Source organism: Rattus rattus, chromosome 2, assembly GCF_011064425.1.
Source record: "Rattus rattus isolate New Zealand chromosome 2, Rrattus_CSIRO_v1, whole genome shotgun sequence".
NCBI classification, from domain to species: domain Eukaryota; kingdom Metazoa; phylum Chordata; class Mammalia; order Rodentia; family Muridae; genus Rattus; species Rattus rattus.
The window spans coordinates 91,418,673-91,440,029 of NC_046155.1; the positions used below are offsets into that span (position 1 = coordinate 91,418,673).

The 21,357-nt window shown below is 39.1% G+C and overlaps 1 protein-coding gene across 1 annotated transcript in view; it reads right to left on the reverse strand.

The window, feature by feature from the left end:
• Window positions 1–21,025, reverse strand: part of Ipo7 (importin 7) — a 39,612-nt gene extending 18,587 nt beyond the window's left edge. Inside the window, exons 1-6 of the mRNA XM_032892917.1 lie at window positions 20,781–21,025; window positions 12,996–13,077; window positions 9,971–10,124; window positions 8,246–8,404; window positions 2,777–2,933; window positions 543–632 (exon numbers count right to left, since the gene is read on the reverse strand). Of these exons, the coding sequence (XP_032748808.1) occupies window positions 543–632; window positions 2,777–2,933; window positions 8,246–8,404; window positions 9,971–10,124; window positions 12,996–13,077; window positions 20,781–20,864 (726 nt within the window). The 5' untranslated portion in view covers window positions 20,865–21,025. The remainder of the gene's footprint in view (window positions 1–542; window positions 633–2,776; window positions 2,934–8,245; window positions 8,405–9,970; window positions 10,125–12,995; window positions 13,078–20,780) is intronic.
• Between the last annotated feature and the right edge of the window lie 332 nt (window positions 21,026–21,357).

Here is a 21,357-nt window from a genome sequence, read left to right on the forward strand (position 1 = left end):
AGTGTTAAAAAGAATACTGGTGGATAGCTCTTGATGTATTGTACACCGTGTTAAAAAGAATATCGGTGGATAGCTCTTGATGTATTATACACCAAGTTGCATACGTAAAAACAGGCTAAGTTCTCTGGCATAGGAGTTATATATCAGGGATGGAGACACAGTGGTTTATTAACAGTTAAAAGCATACTGACTCCTAATGGTATATAAAGTTCTCCATGGCACCAGGCATATACATACATGCAAACATAATACCCTTACATATAAAATAAAAAAAAATTAAAAGAATTATATCAATACTTTGGGTTTTTTTTTTTTTGAAGTGAGGCAACCACAAAATGTGGTAAACAAGAAGGTTGAATTGTTCCTCTGTTCACGGCCAGATTATTAGGTTACAATGTAGCAGTAGAGTTAAAATGGAAATAAAACAAGAAACCTAGCATGAAATACAGGAAGCAACTTATTTTTCTGAAATAACTCTTAGCACATACAAAAAAAAGAGGAAGGGGGGTGGGGAACAGACAGATGAACACTTTGGAACTTACGTTAGGTACATCCCTATTCACAACAGTCTTCAAAATTTCTACCCATTCAGTCAGGTTCTGTTGATTTATCAGCTCCAGGGGTAGTGTATACTAATAAAAAAAAAAAAAAAAAAAAAAACAAACAAGAATTAATATTTTTAAAGTCCAAAAAAATCCATCCTACAACACCTACCATTTCTACTTAACACATAAACTAGTTTCCTTAGTGAACAATGGCAATTACCAAGGACAGTCTTATCTTACTTTAATTATACTATTATCACATCTTATTTCCACCTTGAAGGAGTTATTTAGGACAGACTCTAGTGAGCACCTTTTTTTTTCTCTCTCTCTCTCTTTTTTTTTTTTTTCGGAGCTGGGGACCGAACCCAGGGCCTTGCGCTTGCTGAGGCAAGCGCTCTACCACTGAGCTAAATCCCCAACCCCTAGTGAGCACCTTTTAATCAACCTTTTTATCAAGCTGGGCAGTGGCAGTGGACACCTTTAATCCCAGCACTTAAGAGGCTGAGGCAGGTGAATCTCTCAGTTCCAGGCCAGCCTGGTCTATAGAGCTAGTTCCAGGACAGCCAGAGCTACACAAAGAACTCCAGTGTCAATAAAGAAAGTGAAATGAAACAAATTAATGTCTCTGGACTCTTTATAGCAAAAGAAAAAAAAAAAAAAGAAAGAAAGAAATCCACAGATAAAGTAAGATTCTATAATCTGTTTACTTCCCTTTTCCTATTTTATATTGCATATATGTATTCATTCATCCATTTATTTATTTTTGCAGTGCTAGGGATCAAACCTTGGGGCTTGGTTATGTTAGACAAAACTATTATCACTGTTTTCCCCAGCCTTGTTCATTTTTTAAGAAAAAAAATTGCTTTAAAATTTGTAATAAATCTACTGGGCATCTGGAAATATAAATCATGCAATTTAAGATTTCTGTTAATTTTGAGATAGGGACTCATGATGTAGTTAGTAATGGTGCCCAGAAATGTGGTATGTATACAAGGAAAGCCTCAAACTGTGGCACTTTCTGCCTTCTCCCTCTCCCACTCAAAGTGCTGGGATTACAGGGCACCCATTTTTAAAAAATGGTACTACACTTTGGTATGATGACTGGTAAGTCTATGTCTGTCTCTGTCAATTCTCTTTCTCTGTGTGTTTATTTAAAAAAAAAATATATATATACAGGATATATTTGATCTCAAAGAAATGCAAGGCAGACTACTCCCAAGAGACTGCCTAGCTATTAGATGGACTCCTTCCTAGAAATGTATATCATCCACAGCCCCAGTTCCCCCGGATGCTGAAGAAGAGAGATCAACAATAGCCTGGCCTACAGAGCAAAACCTCCATCTTGAAAATTAAAAAATTGGGCTAGAGAGATGGCTCACTGACTGCTCTTCAAGAGATCCTGAGTTCAAATCCCAGCAACCACATGGTTGATCACAACCATCTGTAATGACATCTGATGCCCTTTTCTGATGTGTCTGAAGATAGGTACAGTGTACTTAGGCTGGGCTCATAATGCACTCCTGATTCTACCTCCTGAATGGTGGCATCCAGGAATATTTAGGTTTTTTATATTTTTCCATGAGACAAGGTCTTTTGCCATGCTATCCAGACAAAACTGTAACACACCATGCAACACAGGCTAGCCTCAAACTCATGATTCTCCTGTCTCAACACCTGGGAGAAGGATTAGAGGCACAAACCACCATATCCAAGTTAAGATTATCAAATGCAGTCATTAGCATAAATGCTACAATTTTTTTAAATGGTAAATGATAAGCAAACTTTACATGTATATGCATACATGCTCTTTTTTTTTTTTTTTTTTTTTGGGGTTTTTTTTTTTGGAGCTGGGAACCCGAACCCAGGGCTTTGCGCTTCCTAGGCAAGCGCTCTACCACTGAGCTAAATCCCCAACCCGCATGCATGCTCCTTAAAGAAAATGGTACATGCCTCTAATTCCAACCATTCAGGACACAGTTGGAGGACTAAAGCACTTCAGGCCAGCATGTGCTTTGTGAGGAAAAATTATGGTAGAGGGAGAAATTTTCCTTGCTTTGAAAAGTACCAGAGCTGTGACAGTGGTAGCACATGCCTTTTATCCTAGCACCTGGGAGGCAAAAATGGAGGGATCTCTATGTTCAAGGAAAGCCTGGCCTACAGAGTAAGTTCTAGGATGGCCAGGATTACACAGAGAAATGCTGTCTAGAAAACAAAACAAAACAAAAAAGTACCTGAACAAGAGCATAGAAAATCTTGAAAATCTGCTTTTGGATGAGAACAGACTGGTCAGATTGATCAGAAAGCAGCTGGATAAAGCGATCCTTCAGAACTGGCAGGAAGTGCTGCATGGCTGCCACCAATGGGCTTCGCTCTTCTGGTTTCTTGTACCTATGGGTAGGAATACAAACTAATTCTGTAAGAATGTACACACACAATGTATATATTTCCATAACTGATACATGCATACACACAAAAGCCTGCCTGCTTTTAAGTCCTAGCAATAGTCTCTAACGAAACTGGGTACACTGCTGTGGAAAAATAACAAAAACCATGCCCAACATGAAAGGTATTTTACCTCCAGCACATACACACTGAAACTGAAATGACACAAAGACAGCTAGCTAGCAGGGCTCCTGTTTGAGGAAAACATACTTGGGAAGCATTCCATATTCAGAGTGGGATATTTTTCCATATTCAGGGTGGAATATTTTCTTTAAAAGTTGGGTTCCTGGGGTTGGGGATTTAGCTCAGCGGTAGAGCGCTTGCCTAGCAAACGCAAGGCCCTGGGTTCGGTCCCCAGCTCCGAAAAAAAAGAAAAGGAAAAAAAAAAAAAAAAGTTGGATCCCTGGGCTGAATGTGACAGTGCACACCTTTAATCCCAGCACTGGGAGGCAGATGTAAGCAAATATCCTGGTTCTAAGCTAGTCGTAGCTACAAAATAAACCCCCTACCCACAAATGTCTCCCAAGAAACCTTTTCTTTCCTTTCTTTGTTTGATTTTTCAAGACAGGGTTTCTCTGTGTAGCCTTGGCCAATCCCAGAACTTACTTTCTATTCCAGGCTTGACAGGCGGCAAACTCACAGATCTGCCTGCCTCTGCCTCCTAACCGCTGGGATTAAAGCTACATGCCACCACACCTGACAAAGACCCTGTCTTTAAATAAAAGAAGGAAAAGGACTTCTCAGCCATACATGGCAGTACATATTGGTATTCCTAGAATAACAACCCAAAGCAAAGGATGTTACAGCAAACCTGGACCACATTAGGTTCAGATCACGATTCATTTATCTTACAGAGTTTAATGATAACCAAAGTAAACTGTCAAGAATTAAAAAACCAAACAAACATACAAACAAACAAACTAGGCAGACTGAAAAGAGAGTTTAGTCCATAAAAACTCTTTTGCTTCGCAAGCATACCTGGGTTCATCACATTAAAAATCCAGGTGCAAAGCTACACATGGCTTAGAGTACTTCCTGCTTTTGCCAAAGACTAGGGTTCAATCCCCAGCATCCACATGATGACTCACAACTAACTGAAACTCCAATTCCAGGGAATCTGATGCCTTCTTCTGATCTATGTAGGATCCTGCACATGTATTACACACATACACCATGCACACACATACCCATTTAAAAAAAAAATCCAGGGGTTGGGGATTTAGCTCAGTGGTAGAGCGCTTGCCTAGGAAGCGCAAGGCCCTGGGTTCGGTCCCCAGCTCCGGAAAAAAAAAATAAATAAATAAAAAATAAAAAAAAAAATCCAGGTGCAAAACATGCAGATAATCCTAAACGGCGAGGTTGCTGTGATAACTTGAGTTTAATTTCTAGAATATACATGGTAGAAAGATAACTAACCTCTACAAGTTATATGATCTACACATGCATACTGTGGTATGCACGTGCTAAGAAAAACAAAGTTATAAAACAAACAAGCAAACAAAACTTTGTGTTCTGGCTGGTGACATGGCTGGGCAGGTCAAAGTGTGTCCTGAATCTACAGAGTATACAGGTCTGATGCACAGCAGCTGCCTATGACTCTAGCCCCAGAGGATCTAAGATCGCTGGCTTCCTAAGAGGACCACAGACACATAATTAAAAATAAATGGTTAAAAAAAAAAAGGAGGAAGAAATGCAGAAACAAGATTTCATTCTCTAGCCTCTACAAAAAAAGCTAAATATAGAGAAGAAATACCCAGTCTAATAAGCAACGTGGCTATTATTTTAAATATTTTAATAGGGCAAGAAATTATACCCATCATGCATTATTAAATAATTATCAAGGGCTGGTGACATGGTTTAGCAATTAAGAACATCTGCTGCACAGGCCTGAAGATCCAGTTCCATTCCTAAAACCCACTGTGGGAGGAAAGAACAAATTACTCAAAGTTGTCCTGACATCTGCAAGCATTTCATAATTCACACATGCCCCCCAACATATACATGCATAACACACATTTAAAAAGATTACCATATGCCAAGTCAATAAATAGTTATAACGTATAAAAGAAATTTATATAATGAAGGCTGGCAACATAGCTTGTCATATGGTAAGAGACTGCTGCAAAGAAGAGGATCTGGATTTGAAATCCAGCAGATGTGCACCCTATACCTGGGGGTCAAATACCTCACACTGAGGTACTCAAATACTCCCCTGACAACACCAACATACCATGTGAACTCTCCAGTTGGAGTACATAAACTACAGACAAATCCCTACTAAACAATACAGGTAATAAAAACCATATAACTCCTTCCCTCTTTCCAGCCCAGTTGGTCATCTACAATAACTGAAAACTGGTAAGGGAGAACTTTTCTTTTACCTCACTAATCACATTGAATATTAAATTAGGAATTGGATAGCAAGTTAGTGGCAATTAAAATAATTTATGGTATAAAATACATTATTACATTGTGAGAGACCCAAAATCTTCCAAATGTGTGACAATGAACAGATTATGCCAGGCAAAGGCAGGCTGATTTCTGTAATAAATTAATTGAATTAAATAAAACAAAAAGCTTACTACCACAGTCTCCAGTTATACACCAAACTGATGAACCACACTTATAGGAATCCATTAAATCGAATTTTTTTACTTTTTTTTTGAGACAGTTTCTCTGTCTAGTCCAAGCTATATTCAAGCTCAGAGGTCTGCCTGCCTCTGTCTCCCAATACTGGGATCAAAGGTGTGCACTGCCACACTTGGCTTGATTTTTTGTTCTTGCCAAACAAAACAATCCAGCTGATAAAGTGCTTGTCCAACATACATAAGAACCCAACCTCGGAGTTGGGAATTTAGCTCAGTGGTAGAGTGCTTGCCTAGCAAACACAAGGCCCTGGGTTCGGTCCCCAGCTCGAAAAAAAGAAAAAAGAAAAAAAAAAAGAACCCAACCTCGATGTTCAACAGTGTGCTGATATCCAGAATGTAAGAGTTTAGAGACAAAGGGACCCGAAAATCAAAGTCATCCTCTACTATATAGGAAATTTAAGGCCATCTCTGTCTCAATATATAAAACCAAAACTATTACCATAACATCTCAACAGGGGTTACCTGAACTCCTAACATTTCACAAGGCTGGCTGTGACCCTAAAATGTACCCAGGGACTACATGTCCCATTAGGTACTCCCGTTATTACTAGCTCATGATCATGGCTTTCCAGCCCTTTTCTTGCTTGCTCATTCAATAAGATGTGATACAACTTTATCATCAATATGTTCCCTTTGATCTCCTACAAACATTTCCTGAGGATATATGATGCTAAATGCAATCAAAATCCAATTTCCTCATGAATTTTCATAGAATTCCAACAGTTCTATTATAAATACCTTGTGCTCAATAAACACTATGTGAAAATAATCTACAATTCCTATATTGTAGTAACCTCCTCTATAACACATTTAAAAATCCCTAATATTCTTTCCTGCTAAGGTTATAAGATTATTATTAAAATCCTCTTAATGACATTGCCAACCTGTTCTCTCTGGCTTTAGTCACTCACTTACCAGGAACTACAACTGGCACTCTGATAGAAGTTGGAGCGACAGCTGGAACATTCCTTAGCAGGAAGATGGGTAGCTGGTGGGGACACAAGAAAACACCAGTACCAAGGGTGTAAATGCTGTGTTTTCACGCCCACTCAGAACAGCACAGTTCTTTGAAAAGGGATTCCAAAAAGGTATAGCTCCATAACTAGAGGACTTAAGGTGGCGGTGGCATCTATTCAGTTCTCTAGAATGGAGGGTCAGGTCATCAGTGCTATACTATAATGCTTCCTCATAATTTGTCCACACCATACTTTCATATGCCTATCAATTTCACTGCTGTGACCACATACTTGAATGAAAGATCCTTTACCATTTGGCTTAGTACTCTTTAAAATAGAAACAAACCATTTTCTTCTTAATTTATATATATCAATGTTTTACCTGCATGTTTTATGTTCTGCATAGAACTTGTGTACCTACTGCTGCCAAAACAAAGAAGACTTTGGATTTCCTCAAATTGGAGATACAGATGGTTGTGAGCCACCATGAGGGTGCTGGGAATCAAACCCAGAACTAAGATAATTCTTTGGTCTAAAATCTTTCTTTTAAAAAAATAATGGGGGCTGGAGAGATGGCTCAGTGGTTAAGAGCACTGACTGCTCTTCCAGAGGTCCTGAGTTCAAATCCCAGCAACCACATGGTGGCTCACAACCATCTGTAATGGGATCCGGTGCCCTCTTCTGGTGTGTCTGGAGACAGCTACAGTGTACTCATAAACAAAGTAAATAAATAAATTAAAAAAAAATAAATAAATAATGGGGCTCGAGAGATGGCTCAGTGGTTAAGAGCACTGACTGCTCTTCCAGAGGTCCTGAGTTCAATTCCCAGCAACCACATGGTGGCTCACGACCATCTGTAATGGGATCCAATGCCATCTTCTGGTGTCTGAAGACAGCTACAGTGCAGTCGTATATATATAATAAATAAATCTTAAAAAAAAAATTTAAAAAATAATGTATGTGAAATATAATTCATTCAAAAACAGGAAATTAGGTTAATGTGAATTTCTCAGAATACATTGACTTCAAAAGATCGAAAGCTGGACACGGTGGCACACATTTATAAGCTTAACTCTTGGCAGGGCAGACGCAGGAACTTACAGAAGCACAAATCAGAAACTCGCAGAAAATGCAGTCCAATCATCTTCAAACAAGCGCACGCATACTCACAAATCTAAAAGCCCATCCCAGTACCTACTGAGGAGCCCCAATTTTAGAGAAAATTTCAAATAAGAGACAATGATTTTAACAAAACAATGAAAACAGTGGGGGCAAACAGAGTTTCTTAGTGGTGTTGAAAGAAACAACATCAGCATTAGAATGAGTATCCCAGGCAAGCCTGTGTGAGGAGTCAGAAGGTGGGTGTCCCTGCCAGATGTCTGAGGTTAGGGACCTTCATGTTGCAGATGGAGGAAGAGGCTCCCAGCTTGTCTTCTGGCCTCCAAATGTGTACTGGACCACTTAAACACAAAGGTGCGGGCATGTGCACACACGCGCACACACACAATTAGTAAAGTGTTATAAAGAAAAATTCAGAATACGCATCTACTTCAACATTAAATTGACATATAGTACACTACTTTTGTTATACTGAAAGCAATTTTCTATATTCACACAACTCAAAAATTTAACTGGAATTAGGAGGGACACTTACTCATAATTTTTCACAAGCTGATAAAGGCAAAGAAGAATTCCCAGCCAACAAGCACTGTTATCAGACTGGAGATAAAAACCAATCTTGTCCACGATGGCAGTCCAGCGGCTTGGATAGTCATGTTTGATGATATGATGGATACATGTAGTAAGCTGTACCCTGAAAGTCAAAAGGAAAGTCAGTAAGGAAAAAGAATCTTAACCTAGAGAGAACTCTGAATAACTCAGACAAAGGAAAATGTATTGTTTCAACAAAAACTAATTTCAAATAATTCTTCAGATAATTGGATACGTAAAATGCAGATAATTCAATACATACACTCAGCAACAACTACCTCTTCCTACCAAATTAGAAGAAACTCAATAGCAATCCAAGCCTGATTGTACATACACATAATCCCAGGAAGCTGCTGTTCAGAGGCACGTGGATCTTGTATTTGACGCCAGTCTGGGGTATACAAGACCCTAGTCTCAAAAGGCCTTTGTAGTTTTCATTGTAGAAAATATCAACTGCAAACATCTGTATAGCCAAATACTCATACTTCTCAGGAAGTTTAGAGTTCAAAGCTAGCCTGAACTACCAGGTTAACCAGATCTACTAAGAAGACCTTTTCAAAACGCTAAAAGTTCAGAGTAAAAGATCTAGTCAATACAATATTTGCTTTGTAAGCACAAAGACCTGAGTTTAATCCTCCAAAATCCATGGATAAACTCAAGTGCAGCACTGTACACGTGTATAATCATGTACTAGAGAGACAGAAACAAGAGGGTCCCTGAATCTTGCTGGCTAACCAACCTTGTCAAATCAATGAACTCTGAAAATCCCTATCTCAAAGATGTCAAAAAGAAGGTAAGAAACAATTCAAGACAGCCAACATCAGACTCTGTCTTGTCCACACACAAAAAAATAATTTTTATGGTCCTATAAAATAAAGAGTGTAGCCAGGCACACCACTGATTCATTCATGCACTTGTAAGGCAGGTAGATCTCTTTGAGTTCATGGCCAGCCTGATAGATGTTCCAGGCTACCAGACAGTATAACATAGGAGCCCGTGAGCAGGCCTTATTGCAATGCCTGCTCTGAAGAAGTGGAAGTCTTTCAAAATCAACCTACACATTGTGAACAGCAGCCTGCAATTTTTCTTTCCCCGTAAAGGAATAAAAATTAAAAGTTGGGACATCATATGACAAGTACCCTACTACTGAGCTACACCCTCAGCACTTGCCGTTTTGAGACAGGGTCTTTCCGCTGGTCATAAACTAACCGTCATCCCACCCCTCTGCCTCTGAAATGCTGGCAGCCATGACTGAAAAGATTACAGCCATGCACCCTGTCAAATGCCATGTACCATTTAGGCTCTACCATTTTTTATTCTTTCATCCAATCATGCTATGTTGCACAACTTTTATATAAAAAATTTCATCTAGGCTTTGTAAACATAGTACAGTGGCAATACATGGAATCATAAGTATATTCTACAACATCTTATTTTATGTTATAAAAATAGCAGGTTAAATGCTTTTAATCCCTGCACTCCATAGGCAGAGGTAGGTGGCTCTTGGAGTTCAAGGCCAGCCTGCTCTACAAAGATTCTGTCTCCAAGTATTTTAAAGAATAAAATTAAAAAAAAAAAAAAAAGGTTGTATATTCTGAAAAAAGAAAATTTTAAAAAGCCAAGCACAAAACATATACCTGTAACAATTGGTAAATTTCAATAAACATACCTAATAAGCTCAGGTGAGTGGATAATGGCTTCTACAATATTTTCTCGAATGCAGTGTCGGTCTTCTTCTGGAATAGTATATGGGGAGATGTCCCCTGGTGTGGCTTCGCGATCAGGCCAATATTGTGTTATCATATTTTTCAAATAAATAACACCTAAAACAGACCATCCACAAAGTAATATTTACTGTAAAAACAGAGAATAGTACTTTTTTGGGGAATATCAACAACAGGAAGAGATTCTTTTGTAAGTAAACTAATAACCAATTGTTTCGAGTCAATAATCGAAACTCAGTTGCAGGCATTTACCCACAAATTAAACACACAGGACAAGAGAACCCAGCAAATAAACACTGTATACGGGCTGGAGAGATGGCTCAGTGGTTAAGAGCACTGACTGCTCTTCCAGAGGTCCTGAGTTCAATTCCCAGCAACCACATGGTGGCTCACAACCATCTGTAAGAGGGGATCTGATACCCTCTTCTGGTGTGTCTGAAGACAGCTACAGTGTACTTATATAAATAAAATAAATCTTAAAAATAAATAAAAATGGGCTGGAGAGATGGCTCAGCGGTTAAGAGCACCCGACTGCTCTTCCAGAGGTCCTGAGTTCAATTCCCAGCAACCACATGGTGGCTCACAACCATCTGTAAAGAGATCCGATGCCCTCTTCTGGTGTGTCTGAAGACAGCTACAGTGTACTTATATATAATAAATAATCTTAAAAAAATTATAAAAAAAAAAATAAATAAATAAAAATAAATAAACACTGTATACCAAGATTATCTTCTAAGTCAAAGCTCTAAGGATCAAACCATATAAATACAGTTCCTGGGGTTAGAGAGATGACTCAGTAGTTAAGAGCATTGACTGCTCTTCCAGAGGTCGAGAGTTCAATTCCTAGCAACCACATGGTAGCTCACAAGCATCTGTTATGGGATCCGATGTCCTCTTCTGGTGTGTCAGAAGACTGCTATAGTGTACTCACATAAATAAAATAAATGAATCTTTAAAAAAAAAAAAAAGTTCCTACAACTCATCACATGAATGAGATAAAATGTTTGATTATAGAAAAAATAACCATAGTATTCTCAGTGTCTAAGTCCCGTATTTCTATTACAAGCACATCAAATTTGAATTTTATGAGATAATGTGATGTACTCAAAAATCAGAGATGCACAATCTGACAGCCACCATATATACTGCTACCCTTGCACATTGCTGTCTAACAGTTAACAAGCTGATGATGCAAGATTTAGATCACTAACAAGGCTTTTTACTCAGTCATCTGGGGAATGTGGAGTACAAATGTATAACATGAAAGTGATTCCTACATTCTGTGGGAGCCTAGTTTTCTCACTGGTAAATTCTACCTTAAGTCCTATACCCATTTAAACAAAGGTAACTATATCTTAAGAATTTAATTAATACTTAATCTTAACAGTATTTTTTAAAAAAGGCATTACATCTATAATAAGACACAGGACTGGGTTGGGGATTTGGCTCAGTGGAAGAGTGCTTGCCTAGTAAGCACAAGGCCCTGGGTTCGGTCCCCAGCTCCGAAAAAAAGAAAAGAGGAAAAAAAAAGACACAGGACTGACATATTCTAGATTTTCACCTCTATAGGATTAACTTATTTCCCTGAAACACAGCAAGAGCAAAATTAGGAACTCACAATGCTATGTCGATATATTTCTTTTCATTATAATGAACACAAGAATTGAATTCATACTTATTTGACTTAGTACTATCAGCTTTTCATTATGACAAAACAAGCAATTGAAAACTATAGGCAAGTTTATCAGGATTCAGTATACCCAAAACATACTACTACAAAATTCAAATGAATTCAGCATTCAAGGCCTAGCAGAAGAAAGCACTACATGCCATGCACTAAAATTTCAATTAGCCAAAGAATGTCATCTTAAGATTAATAATTATTTTAAACTTATATTAAGATCATGGGTAGGTGGTTAATTGGCCTATCTATTCATCAACACACTAAAACATGCTCTACCATTGAAGTACCACATTGGAGTGCAAATTCCATAGTTTAATTGCTTCCATTTATAAATACTAATTCTCCAATATAATTTCATCTTCCAATATATAAAACCGAGACTATAATGTGTTAAAAACAAACCATATTCTTACATTCTTATATGTCAAACACTTTCTTTCTCGTTAAAATTTGGGAATTAAAGACTACATAAGCTTCCTTTGAACTGTAGCTAAAGGCCCCTTAAGAATATTAAAACTAGGGGTTGGGGATTTAGCTCAGTGGTAGAGCGCTTGCCTAGCAAGCACAAGGCCCTGGGTTCGGTCCCCAGCTCCGAAAAAAAAGAAAAGAAAAAAAAAAGAATATTAAAACTAAAATCTTTACTCAGAGGATAAGAGCACTGTCTTTTTTTAAAAAAGATTTATTTATTTATTATATATAAGTACACTGTAGTTGTCTTCAGATACAACAAAGAATGGCATCAGATCCTATTACAGGTGGTTGTGAGCCACCATGTGGTTGCTGGGATTTGAACTCAGGACCTCTGGAAGAGAAGTCAGTGCTCTTAACCTCTGAGCCATCTCTCCAGCCTACATTGGCTCTTTTTTAAGATCACTGGTTCAATTCCCAGTACCCACATGATAGCTCACATACACCTTAATTCATGTTCAAGAGGATGTGATACCCTTTACTGACCTCCACACAAGGGTAAAAACATTCATACACATAAAGTTTTTTGAAAAATAAAAGAAGTATCTGGCCTGGGTTCAATCATCAGCACCCACAAGAGCAGCTCACAGCTGTCTGTAAGTCCAATTCCAGATCTAATGCCCTGTTAGCCTGAGGGTAGTGGGCACAGGGCAGATATAAGCATCAAGTATCTGCTGTTGCTCTAAACACCAAAAGTAAATGGATTCTTATGGAAGGAAACTACAAGGGCCACCTAAGGATACTTCTGCTATTTTATAAACGTACCCTCCAATCAGTATTTTGTTTGTACACTCAAGGAAATAATTCAAGAAACTTGCCTGCCTGTCTCACAGGTAAATCCAGTTGTTCTGACATAGTAATCTGGAGCAGTGTTGAAACAAAATTCAGAGACTTGTGTGCCTATAAACAAGAAGAAGACTTTAAATTTCTGCAAACGAACATACTTTTATTTATTTAGACACATTTTGAAATCACCATCCTTTTACAGCCTTCTCAGCACTGGGATTACTCTGGTATATTGTTTATAAAAACTGACTCCTTGGAAAGACTGTATCATGCTGGGTACAGTAGCTAACATCTTTAATTCCAGCTCTTGAGGAAGCTGAGGCAGGAAGATAAAGCCAACCAGAGCTAAAAGAGTAAGATACTCAGAAAAATTTCAAAAAAATCAATGGACTCAAATGCGGCTCAGTTGGCCTGGTGCTTACATAACACACACAAAACCCTGGGCTTGACCCCTAGCACCTCAAAAAAACAAGTGTGGTGGTGCATACCTGCAGTCCCTGAACTCAGGTAGAGGAAGGAAAAGGAGGAGTTTGAGCTTCACAACCATTCCTTAACCCCAGTTTCAGGGCATCACAAACCTCTTTTGGTCTCTAAGGACATCGCAAATATGTGGTGCAGTCATACACATAAAATAAAAACAATTAAAAATTGGAGCTGGAAAGATAGATGGCTCAGGTTAGGATCACTGGCTGCTCTTCCAGAGAACCTTTTGATTATTCAATTATTAGCACCTATATGGAGGCTCACAATTGCCTGTTCCTCCAATCCAGGGATCCAACTCTGGCCTCCCCAAGCATCAGACAACAAGTGGTGGACTAACATACATTCAAACAAAACAATCATGCACATAATATTTTTTTAAAAACATATAGTACAAAAGAATTATGAACTGTCAGGCACTAATGGCACACATCTTTAATCCCAGCACCATTTAGGCAGGCAGAGGCATGTGAAAGGTAAAGAGAAGCCCTGTCTCAAAAACAAAACAAAACAAAAACAAAGAGAATTATGAACCATCTTGCTTTCATCAAGTAAAACATATGCACAAACTTTCCAATTAGGACAGTTTGTTTTAGAAGTTACTCAAAAGACCAAAAGGTCTACTTTAGAACTATCATTAAGGTGCTGCTAATGGAAAATTAATTAACAGACTATCCACCTACTACAATCGACAGATTTGTCCCAGAGGCTAGAAGGGGCATGCAATTCCTTGAAAGATCAGCAAGTGCTAACTAAGCCATCTCTCCAGACTGTTTTCCTAACTTTTAAACTACTCTATAGCATTGATTTGACCTACTTACAAAGACAGGATTACAAATACCAATATAGTATTATCTTTTAGATCTTTACAATGCTGTCACTAAGTTCTTGTCTCATAACCAAAATATTCAGAAAATTTCTCCCTTCCAAATTCTGAATAGTAGCCTTGGCTAAGAAATGTCATGAATTTACTGGTTATTCTCACATGGCCATTTCAAAAGTAACCTAGACTACTGTCTCAAACAAACAAACAAACAAACAAACACCAATAATAACAAGCTCTCAGAACACATCTGTTATTCTAGCACTTGGGATACTGAGACAGAAGGATCACTTCAAACTCAAAGTAGCCCAGGATTCATCTTGCACAAAACCCTGTTTCAAGCAAACAGGGTTTTCAAATCACAATTCTGGTCTCTCAAACATATACCAAAGATCCTGATGTTCAAACTTCTAGAACCCCAAACTGTCCAACAAATGGGTCATTATTTTGTCTCTTTTCAAATCCATTTCTTTTTTGTTTTGTTTTTTGAGCACAGGTTTCACTGTATAGCCTTGGCTGGTTTGAACTCAAGAGATGTGCCAGTATCTGCCTAAGTACTGTCTTCAGTAAACATTTTAAGTCCTTCACTATTGTTTTCTTAGATGGGAGAAATACTACAACTGAACCAAGGACCTCACACATTCCAGCCCTCTTTAAATAATAAAATAAAAATCAGGTGTCTTTCTCTAGGTCTAGCCCAGTAAATGGATGGAACTAAACCAGAAACACAAATGTTGCATTTTCTCTTCTTTCATCTGAGGCCCCTATTTCCAAATCTTCAATATTCTGGAGTAACTGCAGAAACCAGAAAAGTAGAAGGGGTCTGTTATTGGGTGAGGAGCTAACAGAATTAACAATGTACAAATGATATGCTCTGGGAAATGGGAAAAGGACTAAATTAGGGAACAGGGAGAAAGATAACTACAGAAGAGGGTAAAAACAGTTAAAAAAAATTTTAAAGATACAAGGAATAGTATAGTTAACTATCTTTAAAACAGAACGTGTAATACAAAATATAGTTTTAAGACTAAAATCTGGGCTCCCTCCAAAAACCAAGACCATCCAACAAAATCCCCAACACTTGGCATGAGAAACCCCACCCCTTCCAGGGTTTCTCTTTGTAGCCCTGTAGGTTCTCTCCTGTCCTGGAAGAGACCATACAAGCTTCCAAAGGAGGAAAATAACTAACAGTCCTACCCAGCTCTAATGCCTACAAGCACTACAATGACAAGCATGGCATGACAACCCTAAGGGTGCAAAAGTGGCACATATTTCTTGGTAGTAACCAATGACTCTCATATTGGACTTAAGATCCTCTAGACAAGAAATCATCCCTCATACTGAAAACCTAGCTAACTACCCAGGACTAGTAAAGTCAAGGATCCTGGAAAAGAATCTATAAGCACTGCTTTAACAAGCACAATCCCTAAGTACATTCTAAATGTCTTTGTTCCCACAAATAAGTGTAGTTTTTACACTTCAAAGAGACTTCTCCTTGCAACAGATAAAGACCGTCCCCCCAACCAAAAAAAAAAAAAAAAAAAAAAAAAGAAAATTATAGAGCCCAACCCAATGGGTACATCTACAAAATAATAGCCACTACTAAGGCTCAAGAATCATTGTGGAAACACAAACTGAACAATGACAAGAGCAAAAGCTCAACTTTACACAAAAAACTACAGGCAACTAAGGAATGTTGAAAGTCTTTTCCAGGGACGATCACATCAATTGGTTATCCAATACAAAGTGGTCAGCCCTGACAACATACATAACAAATAACACTAAATAGACTAGTAGACTATTCATGCGCTTAGGAATATATATGTATATACATGTATGTAACTAAAGTGAAAAAAGGAGCCCTGAATTAGTTTGAAAGAGAGCAAGGGGGGTAGGGGGTGACATGGAAAGGTTTAGAGTGAGAAAAGGTGGGAAGTATTATAATCTCAAAAAATAATACTAAAAAAAGAACAAACATTAGATTATGCTTGTATTTTCTGGGGTGGCTGAGCAAAAGATATTCAAGCACACACACAGATAAAGCTACATAACACACTAAATGAAAACAGAAGCCTTCTAATCTAAAAAGGATACACCAATTAATCTCTAAAATATGGCATTCAAATGAAGCTTTACCTAACAGATTTTTTTTAATCTATTTTCTAAGACAGAATTTTACTTTTTCATCCAGGCTAACCAGAAACTCTTCAACTTACTACAAACCTTTCTCAGGATCCCAGGTGTTGGAACTGCCATGTCTAACCAAAAATCTATTTTAAGGATTAAAAAATTAGTTTCCTAGATGGCTCAGAGGTTAGGAACGCTGGCTATTCCTCCAGAGGACCCAGGGATTCAACCTCCAACACCTACACAGCAATTGTAATTCAAGTTCTACAGGATGTAACGCTGTTTCCCTGGTCTTGAAGGATATCAGGCTCACTCACATGTGGTACAGACATACATACTGCCAAACACCCGTACACATAATCTCTTTTTTAAGTGTTCTTTAAAGAAATGTGTTTGTGGGGTTGGGGATTTGGCTCAGTGGTAGAGCGCTTACCTAGGAAGCGCAAGGTCCTGGGTTCGGTCCCCAGCCCCGGAAAAAAAAAAAGAAAAAAGAAAAAAGAAAAAAGAAATGTGTTTGTTAGGGTTCTGTTACTTGTATCTGAGTATTCTGTCTGCATGTATGTGTACATTGCCTGAGGAGGTCATAAAAGGGTGTCAGATCTCCTGAGAAACAAATCTGGATCCTCTGGAAGAACAACATGGGTCTTAATTACTGAGCCACCTCTCCAGCACAAATGAATGTTCTAAACACTTCTATTTAGGTTTTTGAATTCAACAAATATTTCCTGTGTCTATTATGTGCCAGTCACTTTTTGCTTAGAATTGTTGTCAATTTTCCTATTTATATAATGGTGCCTCATAGTGACTTCAGTATCCAAATAAGCATTTGAATTAAAGGTTCTCAGAAGAACTAATTCAGAAGTACAGAGGCAGGAAACAAACTGTAGGCTTCATCAACTTGTACATTAAGTAATATACACAGCTCAAGGAACTTGAACCTTCCCTAGGCTTTTATTTACACTATTCCTTGAACCACACAACACAGTGGCAGATACTATCTAATTACCAGCACTCAGCAGGTTCCACAGACTGTAGATAGAAAAAATTTAGGGAGAAAATTGCACCTATACTGATATATAGACTTTACAGAGCATTTGCAATAAACTGGACATTATAAAGATTTAAAGTACAGGGGTCTAATCATACAACTCAGTAATACACAGTCTAATGCTAATATGTAAATATCCCATCTTTCACAAGAGACTTGACCACTGTTGATATCCATGGCAAGATATATTGAGAGGACAGTACATAATTTAAAAATTTTTGGGGTTGGGGATTTAGCTCAGTGGCAGAGTGCTTGCCTAGCAAGCGCAAGGCCCTGGGTTCGGTCCCCAGCTCCGAAAAAAAGAAAAGAAAAAAAATTTCTATTTATGTATATATTTGCATTTGATATAGACATAACCATGTATGTTGACAACTTGCTAGATTTGGTTCTACCACACAGGCCATTTGAAAATACTATCTAGGCTGAGCATAGTGGTGTGACACTTACAATCCCTGCACTCTGGAATCTGAGGCAAAGAAACCACGTCTCAGGAAGAAAAAAAATACATGCCCCAAACTGTTGTTAATTTCTTAGTCTAATGTCATTTTTAATTATAGTTATGTGACATACATATATGAAAAAAGATACCCAAGTATCCCTTACATACACACGATATTCATGAGAGCTTTATAAAACAAGAGGAGATGGGAATGTAGTCAGAAAATGGTAACTACTCTACGATAAGAAGACTGAAAAGATAGATGAAGGAGCTTGTCAGGGAGATACTTGAAGGAAGAGTTCCAAACAGAATCCAGAGCTGAAAACTTTGCAAAGTTGGGTGGGCATGGTGGCCTTTAGTGCCAGGCAGAGGCACGTATATGTTTTGTGTTCAAGGCCAGCCAGGTTGACAGCAAATTCTAGGCCAGCCAGGAACTTAGTAAGACTAAAAACACACACACACACCCAAAATTAATTAAAATAAAACTGCTGAAAATATCTCCAGTTTTCAAACAATGATTATCTCAGTTAAGGGACTCACTCAATTGTCAAAGATCTTTTAACATGATGAGCAATTTTTAATGTCTAAGGAGTAAAAAAAAAACAGCTTTAATGAATGAAAGATAAAGTGTGAACCTCACCACACTGAATGCAAAAGCCTCTCAAAGAAAGAGGTTCTTTTCTCACTCTTCAAGACTTATCTGGATTGTTTCCTAAGTCAAGTAAACATTCTAAGTTACCTTAGGAAGATTACCTAACAATCTAAATGTAGTAGCTGAAAAACATAAGGAGCTAAAAAATTGCAGAAATGCCAGCCAAATGATACATTTTCTTTGGCAGAAAAGATTATCAGTGTTCACTGTTCCATTGTATTCTAGAATAGCAGATCAATGGCTGAGTCAAAGACTTTGATTAATGTTTTAATTATTCCTTTATCTTTTAAAATGTTAACCTGTCAATATTTTCTCTAAGTCTCTATTATACTAGTGCTCATAAGTAGACATGCAAACCTGCATGCGCTGGTACAGGGACCAGGAAGGCTGAGGTAGAAAGATTACCCAGAAATTTGAAACCATCTTGGGTTAAAGGGTGAAACCCTGGTCTGAAGAACAAGAAACTAGACAATAACTATTCATAAAATTTCACATTTGAAAAAAGCATTATTTACCCAATCTTACGCAAAAGAAATCAATTCTTTTAAGAAAAAATTTTAAGAGTCCCATGTATTCATGACAAGTATACCTAAGACAAAACTTTCAGGTTTTCTAGACTTATTTTAGAGAGCCAGGGTCTCACTCTGCAGCCCAGGTTGGCCTGAAACTCCTGAGCAATCAATCCTGCCTCAGCATTCCAAGTGCTGCAATTATAGATGTAAAACACCACACAACACTTGGTTTTATTACACGTGTTAATATTCCATAAGCAAAATAATATTCACTATAAGGAAGAACATAGAACAACTGACCTATTAACTTGTTTGACTTAACATTTTAAAGGGGCAATGTCTCACCTTACCATTTTACATTCCAAAGTAAGCCCTTCCCTAGGTGACTTTGGGTCTAAAAATTTCAGCACATTGATCATTCAGCCTGCCTGGTCTCACTTACATATAAATGACTTACCTTTTCATTTTGAAATAATTCGATTTATTTGAACTGTGGGTGGTCTTGGGGAACTGTAAATTCCTTAAGGGCAGGGATATCTTTACAGCACAGTAAACTTCAGATGCTCAATTAATAGTCTCCCTGATGTTTCCTTTAAGTCAATGCTTTAAGATTTCTTTAAGTAGGGATTTCTTTTTGCATTAAAAAAATATTTATAAATATATGTGTGTAAAATATGAGTTTATGTTTTATTATATACGTATATATATATGTGTGTATATGTACACACGTACATAACACACTAAAACACTGAGACTCAGTAGAATACCAAGATCGTTGATCTGGAGAGGTTACAGAGCTTTTTATAAACTTCTTAAATTCTTACTAATATATACAATAGCAAAGTTCAGAAATAAAGGACGATGATGAAATCAGTACAACGAAACATTCTGGTTTTCCAAGGGGCACTGCCCAAAACACGTGGAAGAGAAACCAACTCTTCACAAATGTAGCATATGAAAGCTCTATAGGCGGACTTAGATTATCTCACTTGACCATCACAGCAACCCTGTGGCCTAATTTCATGAATGAGCACAACTCAGGATGCGGAGGCTACCAGACTTGCCCAAGGTCACTCACTCCAGAAATCAGTGAAGCTGCTATACCTAGAAGGTCGCACTTTATCTGACCCTTTCCACTGTATCATCCTGCCTCCCCACTCTGGTACTATGACAGTACCAGAGCGGGAATCGCACTGTGTAACCCACACTACCCTTTCCCTACCAGATCTGAAATCTGTCCCTAGCAGCTCTCCGGCGAGAAGAAAGTTGTGCGGGACAGGCAGGTCACTGATCCGCCCAGAGCCGAGACAAGGCTGACAGGCGCAGCCCCCAGTGGACTAGCTAGCCTTCCCAGGAACCCGGGCGGACAAGACTGGTCTGGGACACATCTCTACACCCTCCCAGTTTGTCTCGCCCCCTCCCGGGAGCAAGGAACAAGCTGGGAGAGAGCCAGAGGGCGGCGGGCCACGAGAGCCGGCCATGTGTCCAGACCGTCACGCCTGCCTAGCACGGCCGGCTCCTCACGCCCAGACTCAAGCCAGAGGCCCACTCGGAAGCCGACGGAGAGGCGGCCTGGACGCCGCGTCCCCACAGCGGAGCCTGGCACGGCGGGCAGATCTCCGCCCAACCCCTCCAAATGGGCTCGTCGGCGACGCGCTCCGCGTCCGCAGCCAGGCCTGGAAGGCTTGGCCTGCCGGTCCACCAGCCCGCAGCAACCACTAGCCGGCCGTCCTTACTTCATTGAGCTGGCGCTCAGCGGCCTCGCGCAGGGCTGGGTCCATGGTGCCCCGAAGGGCCTCGATGATGGTGTTGGGATCCATCGCCGCGCGGTCGGTCAAACCCGGGACACCGGTGCTACTGAGGCAGAAATAGCGCCACTCACTGCGCACATGGACCGGCCGCGCTCCGCAGCGGCAACCGGCGCGAAAGGAAAGAGAAGCGCCAAGGCCCCGGATAGAACCTTCTCGCCTCGGCGTGGAGGCGGGAGATGCTCCGGCCACTTCCTGTCAGCGCTCCCGCGGAGCACCTTGGGAAATGTAGTCCGTAAACGCAGACAGGGCCCACGTGGCTGGCTCCCACAGAATAGTGTACTGGAAGAGAAAACGTTCAAACGCCACAAAGAGAAAAGTAAAATAGCTACAAAATTTTATATGATATCCCTAGAGAATCTCAAGAAACTTGTGATGCAATACGTTGTTACTAACTGTATAATTAAAAGAAACTTCTGTTTTGTTTTTTGAGACAGGCTTGCAATGCAGCCCAAGCTGACCTGAACTTGTTGCAATACCACTGGCTCAGCCTCCCAGATGGAAC